The sequence below is a fragment of the Cololabis saira genome, chromosome 2, assembly GCF_033807715.1.
Source record: "Cololabis saira isolate AMF1-May2022 chromosome 2, fColSai1.1, whole genome shotgun sequence".
Taxonomy (NCBI): Eukaryota; Metazoa; Chordata; class Actinopteri; order Beloniformes; family Belonidae; genus Cololabis; species Cololabis saira.
In genome coordinates, this window is record NC_084588.1 from 15,114,758 (window position 1) to 15,133,771 (window position 19,014).

General features: G+C 42.2%; 1 protein-coding gene across 2 annotated transcripts in view; it reads right to left on the reverse strand.

Moving 5' to 3' along the window:
• Positions 1–212: 212 nt before the first annotated feature.
• The window catches only part of large2 (LARGE xylosyl- and glucuronyltransferase 2), a 163,687-nt gene continuing 144,885 nt past the window's right edge, over positions 213–19,014 (reverse strand). For both annotated transcript variants that reach the window (XM_061738909.1, XM_061738901.1), the window contains 9 exons: positions 17,324–17,428; positions 16,946–17,058; positions 14,933–15,058; positions 13,640–13,795; positions 12,614–12,777; positions 10,198–10,476; positions 5,640–5,786; positions 5,325–5,520; positions 213–3,828 (listed from right to left, as the gene is read on the reverse strand). In XM_061738909.1, coding sequence (XP_061594893.1) covers positions 3,631–3,828; positions 5,325–5,520; positions 5,640–5,786; positions 10,198–10,476; positions 12,614–12,777; positions 13,640–13,795; positions 14,933–15,058; positions 16,946–17,058; positions 17,324–17,428 — 1,484 coding nt within the window. In that variant the 3' untranslated portion in view covers positions 213–3,630. The remainder of the gene's footprint in view (positions 3,829–5,324; positions 5,521–5,639; positions 5,787–10,197; positions 10,477–12,613; positions 12,778–13,639; positions 13,796–14,932; positions 15,059–16,945; positions 17,059–17,323; positions 17,429–19,014) is intronic.

Here is a 19,014-nt window from a genome sequence, read left to right on the forward strand (position 1 = left end):
CAGGACCAATTACACACATGGAAGATTCAATCGGCTTAAACCCACTGACCTTGGTAAATATTATAATTTTTCTGGATATCCCAGGACAGTTTTGCCCTACAAAGTAATAATATAAATATGTATTATATGCTCTCCTTAATTTTAAATACAATGAATCCAACACAGATTTGCTGAGGCTGCAACACAACAAAACCAACAAAAGACAGATGAAGTAATTAAAAAAGGGCAAATTTATTTAAAGCACTTACATAGAAAAATATGATTGATTTGAGTCAACAATAATAAATAGAGCGCCTGACTCCCCCAGGCCCCGTCCATACAACTGTACAATCAATATCCAGTTTCACAACACAGCAAAGGCACTAGCATTGACCACAATCAACAACACGTCGATGGAGGCGGCGTGGATGGCAGCGGGGAGGAGGGGCTCGCCGTGGCACCGGTCACGCTCGCCTCCTCGCCGAGCAGCCGTCATACACAACATCGCTCACGACCCGATGCGTCGTACAACACTCTTCTTCTGACGTGTCCTAAGTGGAAATCGCATGATGTGAGTCACTGCTTCTCTGCTCACCTTCTTCCCTCTCGCACGCAGGCTGACACCATGAAAGATGAGCGCAAAATAAATCTTAATTAAAATTAAAAGTGTGAAGTAAAAATCTGACAAACTTTAAAAAAAAAAACAGAATGGTTGTCTGATGCAGTTGTAAGCTGCGTTTTCTAATTCTGATACTTTTAAAAGAAAATCCCATCGCATACTTTGGGGAAACATCAAATCTCAACAAACTTGAACTGCGGAGTCATTTGGGAAAACTGGTTGGTGGTACCGGTTTTGGTTGTGATATGCTTCAACAGCAGTTTCCCATCAAATATGTTAAACAATTATTTTCCGATCAGCACATTACATGTCATAGCAGCATGATCAATAGATACCTTCGACATATTTCTACGCTACTTTTGAGTCCAGAGGACAAGTCGAATGGACATAAAAATGCTTTTTAAAAGTCCATCTGAAATTAAACTCCATGTTAAATCACTGCCACATACGGCTAAAAATGGTCTGGGGTACTCTCTGTCTACATCACGTCAGCCACTGTGTCGTAGCAGTGGGGCTTCCTTGGGACCGGAAAGACTGTAAACATAGGCAGGATATCATTTTGAAAAACGTCACACATTTTCATGGTTAAATATTTTTAACTATCAACAGATTTTTCTCTTCTTAAATAATTCCTCCCATGACATACTGGGCCATCTGACTGAGCTGTGGATATGTGGCGGATGTAGGAGGGTGAAAGATCCCACTTTCATCCTGGAAACTGTGGGGTCCATGGTAAATAAAATAGACGAGCTTGGAGTGCCGGCGAAAAACGCAGTGAAAATATCATAAATCCAGTGACAACACGATGTTTAGCCAAAGATCTTCTGAACAGCAGTGTTTTTCTGACTGACTTGTACGCTACACAGCCAGAATGAGACTGCAAAGACCGAAAAGGATAAAGGAGGACGGGCCACATTATCAATAGATGGTTTAATCCTGGATATGATTTCAACCGGACCTTCTTCTGCTACTCTTTCTATCAGTCCACCCTCAGTTTATTCTGCAACAATCTTTTTAATTCTAATCAATAAAATTACTAGGGGCCTAGATGACTTGGTGGGCGGAGTCATCTGCCCTCCAACCAGACGGTCAACAGATCAATTCATTGCTTCAGCCACCGCATAGTTCTGGTCCCGAGACCAGATAAAATGGGAAAGTTCCGTAAGGAGGTTAAACCAACATGAAAATCTATGCCAAATCATATGCAGAACATATCTAGTTACCCTAAAAGAAAACTTGCTGGATTGATGACACATTATTCGATCCTAGGTCATGAAGATTCTGTCAGGACACTGGGCTTCACTTTCTCAGTTCTTGAAGACCTTTTTCTGGGTTCTTGAGCATCTTCTTCAAGATCTGAGAAAAGTGAAAAGAAGTCCAGATGCCTTGGAGGAAAACCGCCTCATGCCTCACATTTGTAGGAGGGTGAGACATCTTGTATAGAGACTAAATGGACATTTCATCCATCCATCCGTCCGTCTATCCATCCAGGACTGGCTCACGTGGGCAACACCCTGAGCAACGGCCCTCAGATCTCCGTCCTAGAGCCACCTGCTCTACCAAAGAGACAGATGTTCCAGAGTCAAGTGACAGATAGTATTGTTCCTGTAGCTCTCGTTTCTGCCCTAAACAGAACACAGATGGTACATGTCCAACACCCCTACCCCGGAGGGTTTCCGGCAGGCACCCTAACCAGATGCACAAACCACCTCAACTGCCTCCTGTTGATGTTAAAGGGCAGTAAATCCTCTCTGGACTCCTTGCTGAATGTTTGCACTGTTCACCTAGACCTCCGGGTTCGCCCAGTCACGCCTCGAGGCGAACTCATTTGGGTCAGCTCATTCCTTCATGACCCGATTGTTTCGGCCTCTCCCAGTAGTCGTACTGATAATGAATTTGACTTGTGGCAGCAGAAAGGCAGGAATTTCGTGATTTCAGTTGGACTTTACACAAACAAAAAAGGGGTTACAGGTAAAATGATTCAGTAGATGGCACAAATATCCAGTGATTGAGACATTTTACAGACAGAATGGCACAAACACAACAAATTAAAATATGCACCTGCTTCAGTTAAAACCACTCACTGTCACATGTCAGTGTTGGTCGCGTGAGTTGGTCCCAATAGGCGATGACACATCACATCGATAGCAGATCTTTGCTGCTTTCAGGGTGAATGAGGAGAGAAAATGCATTTTTCTGTCGTGAAAAGAACATGTAGTGCAACTGTTCACATGCAAGACGAAAGCAAGCATGACACTGACCACGAGCAGGAAGCGTGTTGAAGATGCGCCATATGATGCGGCTGGAACACACACTTTCACACGCACACACACACATCCCTGAAGCCCACAGAAAATCTCAAATAAATTGACTGGGACACTACATGGATTTCTTTTAAAGAGGTCAGAAAACGTAGAAAACAAAATAAAAATAAAATTAACTTGCGTAAAGCCGTAATCATAACTCGTTAATGGAAATGCTCACTATCATTGGTTTTGATTTATGCAAGAAAAAAAGAAATGAAAATACCATTAAATATCTTAGTAAATATCATGAGAGTGATAAGGCTTAAATCATTCTCCAGTTCGACCGGCCTCACAACAGTCCTTCCTCCAAAGTTATTCCCCAGAATGACGGGGTTCCTCTGTGTCCAGATAGCCATGCAGACAGACTGGCGTGTCCTCTTGAAAAAAGCCCTGATTGTCAGAACAAATTGTAAGAACATGGTTATTTCCTGGCCTTAAAGCTAGTCCTGTGAGTATCCACACATCCCTTTCAGCCTTTTTCAGAATCCTGTTTAGGAAATCCAACATTGTGCTGTCCTGTTTATATTTCCACCTCCTCCTCGGACGCATCGAGGTGGAGTCGACTGGAGAATTAATGCACAGAAGCCCGAGAATGCTCGAAAGGGCTGTAAAGCTTTACTGTATCATCGTATTCAGGCTCTGCTGTAAAGTGGTCCCCGGCATCAGCGCATGTCCCGAGGCTCGAGGAAGCCGACAAATGTGCTGGCTCTCAGCAGGCCTGTGTTGTTAGATGTTCCTCTGGGCGGTGAGATACTTGAGAGCCGCCGCCCCGTACTTCCTGGACAGATCTTGGTGGAACTCATCCTTCAGGGTGTTCAGGCAGTTGCGGTAGCTGGAACTGGAGCGGAACTTGGAGATGTCGAAGCTGGGCGCGTGGGGCATGTGGATCATGAAGGCGTTGGGGAGGACCATCAGGTCGTACTCCTGAGAAAAAGAAAGAATGGAGTGACAGTAAGTGTGAATGTAGCGCCCTTAGAATCGTGTCAACCAAAAATGCAAGTTGATAATATTATAATATGAATTACTCCTATGTGGTATGAATAAAGTTCTTATTTTTGCCATCTGAGAAAATAAAATATATTATATTTGGTGCCTCACTGTTTCCCAAGTATATTAGTGTATGTGTGAATGAATAAATGAGACGTAAAAAGTAAATTTCTTACCTAATTTCTTACTCACATAAAAACAATCCTAACCCTAATAATTTATCAGACTCATGTGTGTGACAGCAGAATTTGGGGTACAACTTTTTTATTTACATACAAATGTTTATCATTACGAACTGCTGCATGTAAACGTACTGACTGAGAGCTACGCGCCGACTAGTGGGTGACGGCTGTATTGCTACTATAGCCTGGCGTGAGCCTGTGAGTCCGAGCTCAGGGCAAAGGAAACATTAAGGACGCACGAATCGTTTTACACACGGATCTTTTTACAGATTTGCCGCGGCAGAAGTGTGTCAAAATCCACGTGTACAAAGACAACCAATCGAGAGCTCCCAGCTGATTTTTTGTGCACACATAAATATGAATACAGACACACAAATCTTTTTACACACACACAAATGTGAATACGGACACGCAAATCTTTTTACGCACACACAAATGTGAATACGGACACGCAAATCTTTTTTACGCACACACAAATCTGAATACAGACACACAAATCTTTTTACGCACACACAAATCTGAATACAGACACACAAATCTTTTTACGCACACACAAATCTGAATACAAACACACAAATCTTTTTACGCACACACAGATTGAGATACGCACACACAAATAATATTGGAACAACAAAAATATGACAGCTTTGAGCAGGAACCAGTAACAAGAGAATATTTAATCAAAAATTGTGCAGGTCTTCCAAAGTCCACGGAATCCACTTCTCCTTCATGAAATCACGGAAAATGACCTCTTCAGACATGGCTGGCTGAAGATATTGGCTTCACTGCTGACCTCTATGGTAGTTTAACTAAAACTAATGACAGAGTGGCTGCAGATATGGAAATAAGCAACTTGTAATAAGCTCTTTCCTTACAGGGATCCCCACAGTGGATCGGTGCTGTGTTTCCTTTATATATCGGATGCCCATCTGGACTCATCCGTCCTCATTTATCCAGGGTTTGAACAAGAACCATGACAAATTTAACACTGAAAACACGTTTGTAATTAGGCCACTGTGGGGTTCGGTGTTTTGTTCAAGGACACTCAAGGGCGGAGATCCATCCTGCAACCTTCTGGCAAACTTTCCATCATTCTTGCTAGGGCTTATTGTAGAGAAGAAACTGCGATGATGCCTGACGAGCGTGTTAATGGAAAGTAGTCATTTCAAACGTACAACGAATTTAGACAAACATCATCCTGGTATGCGCACTGGATTAGTATCTTCTGTGGTTGTAAGAAGATAAAGTTACCTGTGCATCCAGCTCCATGATATGGGACACCTTGTTCCAGCCAAAGCCCACGAAGCGCTGGTCGTACTCCGGACAGTCTCGTCTCACCACCACGTACGGCTCAAAATCGGGCTCCCAATCCACCTTGTAGGGTGTGGTGGCTGTTCGCCATTTGGCATAGTTGGAAGGGGCGTGGCCCTTTGGCCACACGTGATACCTGGAGAGGCAAGAGAAGAAGGATTTCATTATCGGCTTCTTGTTTCCTAATTAAACGTTATCCATTGATATGACACGAACTGGCAGCTGCTATGTGGATTTTAGGTTCTCTTCCAGTACCTGAAGGTGTAGAGAGTCCCCATGTCCAGCATGGAGAGCAGCTCGGCTTTGGATTTGGGGAAAGACAGCCGGTAACGCAGTGTCTCAAAGGCAGGAACCACCAGAGCCTTCTTTGTGTGAGCCATATCCAGTTGCACCACAGTTTTTCTGCAGCGGCAAACAAGAGGGGCAGCGTCAGTTCTACCACCAGAGAACTTTACTTTGTGTATTGATTAATGAATGAATGTAAATATGGATATGAATGTGTAAATATGTAGAAATACATAAATAAATAACATAAATCTACAATTAAATTCAGATTCAGATTACGTTTATTTGCCATTTGTGTAACACACATAGGAAATTGTCACGTTGGTAACAGTGTGCCTACTCAGTATTCTTTTCACATGTACCGGTAAATAAATAAAACACAGACACAAACACCGTAGTGAGGAATAAGCAAAAATAAAGTGCAGGCATATACATAAATTATAGTCCAGTTATGATTACTATTATTGTTATTATTATTATTATTTCTTTTTTTTTTTGTCATCATTGAGGAACGGGAAGAGGGAGGGGGAGAGTCATTGATGAGCCTGGCGGCTGAGGGGAAGAAGCTGAGTCTGTGGCAGCTTTCACAGCCTTAGGTAGCCTCAGCCTCCTACCAGAGGGGAGGACGGTGAAGAGGCCATGGCCAGGGTGAGAGGGATCGGCCATGATCTTCCTAGCCCTCTTCAATGCCCTGGAGTCATACTGAGACTTCAGGGAGGGCAAGGGGCAGCCAATCACTCTCTCTGCAGAGCGTATCACTCGCTGCAGCTTGTGGAGGTCCCTTGCATAAGTGAGTGCAAATACACTTTTAAATTAGTCACGTGCAAAAGTTTATACGTCAGATAAACAGGAGCTTATAAGTTGTTTCACCAGGCTTTAACGAAGATGAAGCCAAACACAAAACTCCTAATGTGGGCAATACCAAGTACCACCATCAGCTTGTACATCTATCCTCAGCAGCAGTAATGGGATGGATTCATTTTCTTAATCTTATACCCAAATTTGACAAAACTTTAGCTGTTGGTCAGGTCATGGTTAGTCATTACAAGTCCCTACATCTGCAAAGCATTTCCAAAGCATCTCTCCCTCCACAATGGTGCTTGCCGGTGTGCATGTGGTGTTTCTGCAGAGACGCTGTGTAACTGTCTGGCTTGTGATCAGTGATGTAGACTCTGGTGGTATGGAGGTCCATCAGGAAGCAGAAGACAACGATGCTGACAGGTACAGTAACTACAAGTTTCAGAGCTTCTGGGATTAATGAAATGTTATTCAATGAGATTCAATATGCATCCATCCAGACGACGACTCTTTCAGGGAAAGTCTTGCATCTTTCAGCTAGAATTTCAGCTGCACCCTGCAGCAGTTACGACAGCACGGCCTCACAGCTCCAGAGTCTGGGTGCTGATCTGGTCTGCCTGCAGTTCAGAGCTTTGACCAGCAGAAAACATTTGCTGCTTCATTTTTTAACCTGAAGGGGAAAACCTTCCTTTCCCAAAACTCCATCAACGGCTCAGTTCCAGACGTTTACAGTCTGCTGTTAAAAGCAGAGATAAACTTCACTCTGTCCCAACATTTGCTGCCATCAAATTCAAAAGTCTTTTTTTTTTATTCTTAAGATGGTTTATTTTCTCACGTGTGCCGTCTATGTTTTACTGTGAAGGAATTGTGGGTTTGTGAGGATTGCAAATCATTTCAACCCCTTTTTATTTGCAGTTTACACAGCACCCCAAACAAGTCTATGAAAAGAGCCATTAAACGCAGCGTTTGCGGGGAGGCACGGCTACCAGGGAGTCCAGAGTGCAGAGGAGCACATTTATGTGGTCGCTGGGTCTGCTAGGACCATCGTGGAGTCTTAAAGTCTCGTTGTGATTTCCCAGGAGACGTGTAAGACTGCACATCGGCGCTCGACCAATCGCAGCCCGCCGTCTTTCATGACCCGTGTGTCGTCGTTGCCTAGGAGGTTCCCTGCTCCCGCAGCGATGTGAAAGAACAATTCGGTGACTTTTACTGTCTTCGTTGTGCTGAAAGAAGCTAAGACTGCGGGGACAGTCACGTGTCACAGCAAGGGGACGGTTTCCCGATCCTGTCCTTGAGCCTGACCTTCTCCTCATCCGCCATCAGCGGCGATCGCACAGGTCCTGGTGTCATCCACGACTGACACTAATGCTCCGTCAATCAGTGTTTTCATGGCTGAATCAGGGGGTCGGAAGCTGTCAGAGCCCGTTAAAGAAAGCATCTTTGAAGAGTCGTGCAGACCCAACGTCCCGCTGCAGCGTAGCTGCACGCTGTGACGTCCAGCCGTGCAGCCTACTCGCCTCCGGACACGTTCACTAAAGTTGAACTTGACTTGTGTGTCTCCACTTTGTCTTCTGCATTTTGGCTCCCAGGGCACAGAAGGTATGAGTCAGCAGAGGGTTAGCGGGCGCCTCGGAGCAGCGACGTGATGAGTGGCGAACTCCTCCGACCCTCCGGCACAGAACAACGTCCTGCCTCAGGTTTGATGCTTAATTATAGTAATTTCTTTTAGCATTAGTAGAGTCAGGCTGTAGTAGTAATTGGTCTCTAAATTAAAATTTAACTGATTTAATTATTTGTGCTATTAACACGATTAAAGAAGGCTTAATAGTCTCATTTTGTGCATTTTAAATCAGACTGCTTTCATCTTGAAAAGGTGCAAATGTGTTAATTACTCCAGACAAAAATAAACCAATGACACGTTCATTTTAAAGGGTATTATGGCATCTAATACCTATTTTAAACAGGCCTTGATTGTCTTAAAAACAAGATTTTGATTGTTTTTGCTAAATAAATTAGGAATTCAGCCTCTGAGCCATGTCTTTATCTTCCCATTCTCTGACCTCATTATCTATGCGGGATTCTAAGTGGGCGGGGCTATGATAATGATCACTGTGCTGATTGGCTGCCTGAATGATGCGATACACCGCTACGAAAAAATGGAGGAAACTCCGGCCGGGGGAGTTAGTTGTGGGCGTGGTTTCACACATCGGAGGCCAACCTATGTAAATCGCATTTTGGTTACGTAACGACGGGATCAGAATCTGAACGGCTCGTAGATCCACATCACACTGGACGACTCATCCGGGCGGCTGTACAGACACTGCAGAATTTGGTTGCTTTCCTCCTTCTCTGAGTTGGCAGACTGAGGGGAGACCACTTTATATATGTTAAAGCAAGAGAAAACGTGTTTTTCATAACAGGTCCCCTTTAAGGGACTTTATCTGGAATAACTCTTTTGATTCCAGGACACATTTATTTACTCCACTACACTCACTGGCATTGATATTCAGGTCGGCGGTGTCGTTTCAACATTGGTTGGTTGGTGTTATTGGGCCTAAAGCGTACCAAAATTCTTTTGAATAAAATAAAGATGGTTTTGGGTCAAAAAAGCCAAAACAAATAATCCATCAAAAAAAAAAAAAAAAAAAATTCTGTTTCTAAACTGAATTCATGAATAAAGTTCAATCAACTGTCCGGCTCCGATGCACCACCAACCTGAACCAGGCCGGATGGTATGGAATACCAAAACTGACATAGTTAAAAATAAAATCTGAAATATATGTGTTGTTTGTTGTAGTTGTTGTTGTTTTTCCTTTTCCTTACTCATGCATTTTCTACTTAATCCTATGCATTTAGGCCTCATTATGCAAATGAGGAGGGCTGTATGTGTATTTATTTATTTATTTATTTATTTATTTATTTATTTATTATTTATTGGATCCCCATTAGTCCGCATAAATATGAAGACTATTCTTCCTGGGGTCCACATTAAATCAAACAATTAATCAACAATACAGCATTTGTACAAAGAATTACATAGATCAATTAACCTGAAAATATATATATATATATATATATATATATATATATATATATATATATACACAGTATATATTTCTACTTTTATTTTTAATGATGTCAGTTATGGTCCTCCATATAATGGATCTTTCATGCAGCTTGCACCAAATCCCAGACCAGCCAGCATTCTTCAAATCCTCTATTTTCCCATATTTTTTGGAGAATTTAAGATGAGCCGTGGCACCATGTGCTTGTTTGACCTGTGGTGTGATCAGAGATGCTCCTCCACACACCTCGGTTGTAACGAGTGGTTATTACTGTAGCTTTTCCAAAATATCAGACTACTCTGACCATTCTCTGATTTCTGACATCAAAAAGGCCTTTTGGCCCACAGAACTGCACCTCGATGAATATTTTCTGTATTTTGGGCCAGTGTCTGTTAACCCCAGAGACACTGTTGAAAATATTCGCTGCAGCCCTGGCCCTTCTGCAGCCAACAACCATGCCATCTTCAAAGATGTCAAAGATATCTCCCTTCTTCCCCATGCTGTTGCTGAGATCATCTTTACCACGTCTACCTGCCTTCGTGCACGGAGCTGCTGCCATGTGACTTCCTGATTGCATATTAACTCTAACGAACATCTGAACAGGTCTTTCATAATCTTAGTTATTGGCAGTTATAAAGATATATTTCCAGGACGGCTGGTCTTACCTGAGGTAATCGTAGAGGCCGTACATGGGCAGGAAGTCCACGTCTGTCAGGAACACGTAGGGCGTGTTGGCGTTCTTCAGGGCCACGTTCCTCACCAGGTTGACCGGGTAGAACTGGCCTTCCTTGTAGACAACATGGTAGCCGACGTTCTTGCGGTTCTTGAGGACCTCGGAGGCCTGAGCGTAACGCAGGAACTGCTGCGCCTCGGCATCGGACATGTAGAGCGCCAGGCTGATGGGACCCTCCCAGTGCTTACAGATGGCCTCCAGCATCTGCAGCCTGCAGGCGGCACGGGACAGAGGAGGAAGACCATGGTGAAGAAGAGGCAGATCAGGGCTGTAACAAGGATTCTCATTCTCTCATTTCTGATATTAATGACTAAACTTACCAGGTAATAATATACAATGTTTATTAAAATCGGTAAATTTTACTATTTGTCAAAAATTTGAGGAAAGTCTTGCTTTGAAAGAGACAAAACTGCTCCACTTCCTGGAGGCTGATGGATGATAACATGAACCACTTTTTTAAAGGCAGGGTATGGCATTTTTGGACAAGGTCACGTCTGTTACAGCTGTACCTCCCTTTCCAGTGCTCATCGAGGCAACAAATCTCCCTCTGATGTTTTTCCTCCCTCTCCTACTTCATGGGCATGAACATGTATATGAAGACCGAGATTTTACTTAGTGCCCACGAGAGGAGATATTTTACAGAAAGTGTTCTGGGTTGGAAGATGCACAGACTCCCCTTTAAGTGGCTCACATGACATTTGGTTAGCTCACGTGGCGGTCCTCAAGGTCCAAAACTCACACCCCTACTGCAGTTATTACTAGGGTTGCCACCTTTCAGAAATAGAAATAAGGGACACCCGATTTCAGCAGCGCAGGAGCCAAAAAAAAAGCCCCAAAACTTCTAAATTGCATAAAAAAGTGTTTATTTTATATGAAAAAACAAAATGCTTTGATTTAAAGTTTAAAGTGCTTTAATAGCATTGAACTTGCATGACTGTACAGACAACCAACCATACTAGCAACTGAAATATCCTCCTATTCTATGTATGTCCACATCAGCCAAGATGTATAATATAGCCTACAGGTGAAGAATATGGTGTAAAAGTTAATTTATTTCAATAATTCAACTAGCAAATAGTGTAAAAGTTAATTTATTTCAATAATTCAACTAGCAAATAGTGTAAAAGTTAATTTATTTCAATAATTCAACTAGCAAATAGTGTAAAAGTTCATTTATTTGAATAATTCAACTATAATATACAGAGCGCAGCAGGTCCTGTTGTCCTGCCACAAAGATTTTGCTGGCCTTAATGTTTCCTGTGTTTTATTTTGTTCAGTATTGGTAAATTTAGTGTTGATGTGTGTGTGACAGACGTGCGTATGGGGCGTTAATGAAAATACAGGACAAATCGCGTCCCGTATTAGTTCAATACGGGACACAACATTTTTTTCTCAAATAAAGGACAATTCTGTATTTTACCGGACGGGTGGCAACCCTAGTTATTACATAAGTACTGGATAAGTACACCAAACATGATTCTGGTTGTATTACAGGTGTTTTACAGGTGTTGCAGCAGCAACGAGCTACGAATGCAGCTAGTTGAGACATTAGCATATTAGTTAACATAGAGTTAAAACAAAAATACCCAATTTCATGACATGAGTTGTAAATAAGAAATTATTAAGAAATCATAAATGTTTTCAGAAAAAAAGTAGAAAAACAACAAATGTGGAAATGTTATGGGGGAAGGAAACTACAGCGACATAGAAACTGTCTGGTACAAAAGCGATTTGTTTCACACTTTAGCAGTTAGCTGTTGGCCATTAGCTGTTAGCCTAGCTACCCATCAGGATTCCTCATCAGTTCTCCAAACTGCGAGCTATAGGACTTGTATCTGCAACAGGAAAAACTCTAACAAGTCATACGTACTTCAAACAACCCACAGAAATTATATTTTCAGTTCCACTGGTTGTTAATGATTATCTGTTCTTCTCACTTGTACACAATTCCTTTTGAGAGGAACTTTAAGAGGAATATTTGTGAATGAAACATGGTTTTGTTGCTGAAAGTGTTGACTCTACTGAATCTACTGAACGTTATCTTCAAAGTCCCCGTGTGGACCATCAGAGGAGGACTGTTCTGTGCTGGTCTACGTCCACAGAATCGTATGAAGCTGGGCCTCGTGTAGGAAACACTTGTGGCCGAGCTGATCATGTCTTCATATTACAGGAGCTGAAGGTTTCTGTGCAGGATTTAGAGTCGAAACTGTAACTTCCAGCACTGACCAGCAGACATCTGTCTTCACTGAAACATTAAACTTTGTCAGGTTCACAAATGGTCTGATGACAGGGTTTTGATAAGTGGCTCATTAAAATGACGGGTTAAAGGCTTTGTTTGAGCGCAGTACCTGTCCATGGAGAGCTGGGCCACCAGCGTGACGTCGGCATCGTCCTCTGTGGGCGTGTACTCGTACTGCAGGAAGTACAGGTGCACTCGGTGAACCGTCAGCCGCTCTCGCCGGAAGTCGTAACACTGATCGTCCTCATCCAGCTCCTCCAGAGCAGCTTGCAGCTGAAATGTACAGCAAGTTTGAATTTGTTTCATTCTTTAGTTTTCAAATGTTCTGAGTTTTAATGTTTTAAAAACACCAAATGCGAAGTTGTTTGTTTACACTGCTCACAAATGACAATAAAATAATTCCCGTTGATGAGAAGAGGCTTCATCCTGGCCGTCTGCTGCTTGTGCGAAGCTTTAACTTGACTGCTGTTTTTGGGTGGTTACTAAGGGGAATACCACACAGTCTGACCTCAGGGTGAACCTGCTGGGAGATCGACCGCTGTGGAGAGCCACAATTGTCTTGAACGTTTCCCAATCATACTTTTTTGTTCACTGTGGAATGATGGACTTGCTGTTGTTTGGAAATGGCTTAATAACCTTTCCAGATTGAACGACAGCTAGCTGCTTTTGTAAGATCATTACTGATATCTTTGGCACTGTGTTTACACCAGAATGTTCTAGATCGGAAAGCAGCCAAGGCGTCTGGTTTTGTAGAGGTTTGCACATGTTGTGATCAGTAAATCAGCTCCTGACTGCTGCATACCTTCTTATTTCCTCTAGTATTATGGGCTGTATGTAAAGTACTGCAGAGCTGAGATTTATTCTGTGTATGTGGAATGGAAAAAAGTAGCTGCTCAAACATGATCTGAGAAAGAGTAAAATCTCCAGGAAAACAACTTGAAATACCTGCTTGGGGAAATGAGCCCTATTTAAAAGTAAAAATATCAAATCAAATGATTCTTAGATGTTTATTCTCCTTCATACTGGTTATAAGTCCTTCAAACAGCTCCAAGGTAAAATGAAACGTAAAAAACCCCTACTGATGTCTGAGCTGAGCGCTCTGGTGTTTGTGCAGGAGTTTGTGTACGCGTCTCACCTGCACGCTCTCCAGGCTGGCCTGACTCGGGCAGCCGAACAGCTCCCGTCTCAGCAGGTTCCCGTCGTACTCCAGGAAGGTCAGGTAGAGGTTCCTGAAGAACTCCACGTGTTTGTTCTTCACGCGCAGCTTCTTCGGAGAGTTCCAGTGGATTACCTGGAAACGCCACAAATTGATTCAGAATAGATCTTTCTGCAAATTTCTCCACCAATTTTATTTCCGTGGGGCATTGATACTGAAGGTTTTTAAAAAGGAACTTGACGCCCTGGTCTGACCTCACCCCTCATTGCAAAACATAAATTATAAATTACCAATTCTAACTCTAATAATTATTTCTGGCATTATCATGATATATTGTTTCATATTATTATATTAAGTTATGAAATCTCATGGGATGTTAAACTATAGTATTATATTGTTATATATAATAGTATGGTGGTATAATTTGGTTATATGTTATAATATTTTATAAAAATTATGTTATTAGGATATTACTATATTTATTATGCTATATTTATATGATATCATGCTACACCACTCTATATGATAAATATTTATTTGTTTACTCTCGAATTAATATTCTCAATTTATGTATCTATTTTCATCTTACAAACACGGCACGCACACACACACACACACACACACACACACACACACACACACACACACACACACACACACACACACACACACACACACACACACACACACACACACACACATACTGATGTTGTCTTTTGTCGTTGTTTGCACTGTATGTTAATAAATAAAAAAAAAAAAAGGAACTTGAAACCATGAATGTGTGTCCCATTGCTGGAGGCTTTTATTCTCTTTTCTAGTCTGATATCGTGGCTTTGTTGTCATGTACACAGATGAGCTGCTAGTCAAAAGAACACATTGATTTTTGTGAGTCTTTACATTTATGGGGGTTTATGCTGAAATGAATATTCAAGTAAATGAATCAATAATATTTTTTATTTTTGCAGCTGTAGAGGCCTTTATTCTGATAGCGGCTAGACAGGAAACATGGATGGGGGAAGACCTGCATAACAGCCTCTGTATATGGTGAGCCCGCTCAACCCACTGAGGTAGCCGGGCTTTTTAAATCCCGCCTCACCCCCCCCCACTTCAGGCTCTAGAAATCCCAGAGCTTCTGGAAGTGTTTTTTTTCCAGTTGATTCAGCTGTTTTATCGAGAACTGATGATGGGGCCTCCTGTAAGCACCTGCTGCAGCGCCGTTGGCTTGGGGGACCTGGAAACCTGAAAGAGTGATGGCGTGTGCCGACGACGTACCTTCAGGTCGGAAACCTCGGTGTAGCACTGCTCGGAGCGGGTGTGGTCGGACAGCTGGACGTTCCAGAAGCAGGGCAGCTGGTGGACCAGGACCGGGTTCTGCTTGATGAAGGCGTTGAAGATGTCCTGCAGAGAAGACACACAGTTTTAACCACATTGGTAGCTCCGATTAGCCTGTCTGCTACTGCGTTTATCCAAACATCTGGAACACAGGACCGGTTCACTCTGAAATCCACCATAAGATTCTGGAGATGAAGGAATTTGCACACTAGTGAGGAGACATGAATACACAAACATGTGTAAATGAACTGCAAGTGCTTGCGTGAAAAGATTCCAGCTTCTAACACATGAAAAACACTTTTAATACTAAAATACTTATAACAATGACACTACAGATAAAAGCTGCTTAACTGAGCATCTGAATCAAATGCAGTTCAGTCAAACTAGTCTTTTTTTTGAAGGAAACATGTATATATTTATCAGTTAGTTAAAGGTAGGGTAGTGGATTTTGCACACTTTTCAATCCAGAGCACTTCGTCTCACACTTGGTGGACTCTACCTCTGCACTTCCCGAGTATATTGCAATATAATTAAAAAAATTAATGGGTAGCCCTGCCCCCCACACCATTACGAAGGTTTCTCTAGCCAATCACCGACAGGGGGAGGGTTCATGCTCATTTACATGGAGGTGGGGGCCGGAGTTCCTGACAGGCTGATATCAACAGACGTGAAGCTATCCAGAAACTGCTTACCCTCCCTTTAAATCATAGACTGACACCTGACTCAGCTCTGCATCTTCCTGAAAGTTAAATGTTAAAATAAAGAAAACAGAGAACAGCTTGAATTTATAAATAAATAAAATCAATAGCTAATGCATTATAAAATGGGAAGAATCCTGAACATAAAAAGAGTCAAATAAGCAATGAAAGCAGTACAGAAAATTTACTCTGAAATTTAGTGAAGTAGGATTGGGGTTTTTTAAATAAATACAGTTAAAATTAAAGCAGAAATAAAAGTGCTTTCACATTTTAACCATCTGTCATTGTGTTGGGTCTTGTACTTTCTTAGCAGCATTTATTGGCACATTTATTTCTGAGCCATTTTTGTATTTTATATTTCAGTTTTCAGTCCTCCATAAGTTTCCTCACTGAGCGCAAAAAGCATGAATAATTTTAGTAACTAAACCTATTTGAGTTTCTGCCCAAAAACTCTCCCTTATTTAGAATAAGTATATTTTCACAGCTACTATAAGACTGAATTTATGTGGTCTAATAATTAAGGTAACACATGGGACCTTACAGCAGAAACATCAACATAAGTATCTAAATATCATCAGGATTAATGAAGCATTAATAACGCATCAATAAAGAGAACGTATCTCTGACTGATAAAATATTACACTTTTAGTATGTAAATATTATCAGTGTCATGTAGTAAAAACACTCAATCCTGCAGGAATACTTTCTTTAACATATTACCTTTTATTCATTTCACACGGACATTTAGGACATGTACACACCTGCCCCATTGAGCTTGAGAATCACCACCAACGACTACTCTGACATGTTCAGAGGGTAAAATCGAGAGGACGTTCACAAATCCAGGTGAACGCAGCCACAACCAATCAGAAGGAAACAGAGGGCGATTGGCTGTGTCTGTGGAGCCTGTGGTGACTGAGCTCTCAGGTGACAGCAGCTCTTTGTCCCGGTCAGAACCTGGACACTGGCATCGCTCTTCAGGAGAACTGCATCCTTGTCTGTTACTCATGTAATCATTTCAAGTTCAAAGCTGATCACTGAGGATTTTCTCATTCATGTGATGCGCAGTGTTTGTATATTGTGTCATGCTTTGTGTCTAAAAAGCTGGACTGATGTCAGAGCGGTCCGCCTTCGTACCAGAGACAGGAGCAGGATTATATCTTTATGATTTTCTGTATTTTGTTGTCAAACATCTTTTCATCCGTCACATGTCGAGGACAAATACATTAGATAAATACTTGGAGGTGTCCCTCACCTGGTCAGCTAGCGACGTACTGAGCATGCTCATTAGCTCCCTCTCTGCTGTCAGCCGCCACATCTGCTCCCAGCTGATTCGCCGTAGTCGTTCCAGGTAGAGAAGGATGACACCTGAGACCAAGAAGAAAACATCAGTGGAAAAGCCACTGGCCAAAGGAGGCTGCAGTCCATGTTACGTTGAAGAACGTTCTGCAGGCAGAATGAGCTCCGGGTGGATTTATCAGGAGCAAACAGCAGCGTTTGTGTCATTCAGTTATGACTGTGAAAGGAGCTCTGCAAACATCTTCAGCCAATCAGGGCTAAAGTCCAACATCTTTGGAGCAAACACCTGGGTGAATACGGTCCTGCACAAAAACATCACACAGCAGCTGTTTACCGGTGTTGAAGCCTCGTCCCAGCGCAGGCCACGGTTTGTGGTTCTTCCACAAGTTCCCCAGGTACCAGTCGCTCTGATTCTCCACCAGACCGATCACTTGCTTTTCTGCAAACATAATAAAATGAATCTTTCAAGCGATTACTCCATAATTGTAGGGATTTTTCAAGTTCTCCTGTGTATTTTCATCCTCTCTTGCAGCGGTGGGCCTCAGCATCAGAGGTGCCACCAAAGGACCGGAGGCAGCTACAAAACTCTTTAAATGTATCTGTGTTTCTGGATCATTAACACAAATACATTCATTGTTTTTGTCGAGATATGGCAGACAGTCTAATGTTGCTGCTGTTTACTATTTTTGGTTTTCACACTAAACTCCTTCCTTGGCGGTGTATCCCTGGTATAAAAATCCTTCCATGGGGTGCAGCCACCGTCCAGAAACGCTGAGAAAATATACGGCTCGTCCCCACTAGTGCATAGTGCGTTTTTTATTGCTATCTCTCTGTGAAAACGCCTTCCCTTCTTCAAAGGTTCTTCTTCTGTTGGTCATTTTTCTTTGAAAAGGAGGACATGTAGTCATGCTTCAAGTGTAGTACAGAATAGTATTGTAAGTGTATAATTATATGTACATGTTCCTGAAGCAGGAGGTACAGAGGAGTTCTCAAATATATCTTATGTTATGACTATGACCCGTCATTTCACAGTCGGGGTCATAAACAAATGTGATATCATGGTTAATAGTGTTGAAGCTGCTCGGAGTAGCAATACCACCTCTGACCACATGGAGGCATCAGTGCCGCTGTGTGGGACCAGTCCTGCACATGTAATACCACTTTACCCCACTAGAGGGGCACTTTGTTGTGTCTTCTCCCAGGGGCTGACCCCTGACGCTCAGGTTTGAAGGCCTGAATCATGTCAACTTCTCCAAAAGCGCAGCATAAGTCTCTAACAAATGGAAAATAACTGCATTTGCTGCCTTCTTCGGTGCAATCTGCGTGGAAGCAATTTTCAGTAAATTTTCACATGAAAAATTAAGTTATTTTTTTTCCATTTTTATATGCAACACTTTTTAAGGCTCTAGTAACTCTGCAGCTATTATCCAAACATATTAAATTTCCTGACTATGAATGCTATTATGCTGCCAAATAACAGCAAAGAGATTTTAAATCAGTCAGTTACCTAAAAACCAGCATGAGTTAAATGCAAAATATTTTATTTTAGCTCAGTTCTACAAAAAAGACCAACATAGGTGAGCATCAGGTAACATCTGATGATGAAAACTCCTCTTTTTTGTCTCCTCTTTCATTGATGAAAGTGTAAGTTTATCGAAGAAAATGATGTGCTGCCTTTTTGCTGTCGTGTCCATGGAAACAACTGTGGATACAGGCTCATATTTATGCAGAAACGACTGTTTACAGTTCTGTTAAGTACATCATTCAGACAAAAGCTAATATTTGTCCATTTGTGATGCCATGTGTGCTTGAAGTTCAAAGACGCAGGCGTATTTTCTCCCTGCTGATTTGGGTGCATGCGTTTCACAGCTGGAAGACAGATGTGCGGAGCTGCTGTGCAGCCTCAGACACTCAGGCAGAGGTCATGCATTCATTCACACGTCACTTCAACTGCATCATGCTGAGTCTCCAGCTCCGTGTTAAACATTTAGAAGTTGCAGGCTCCTTGTGTGAATGAAATAAAAA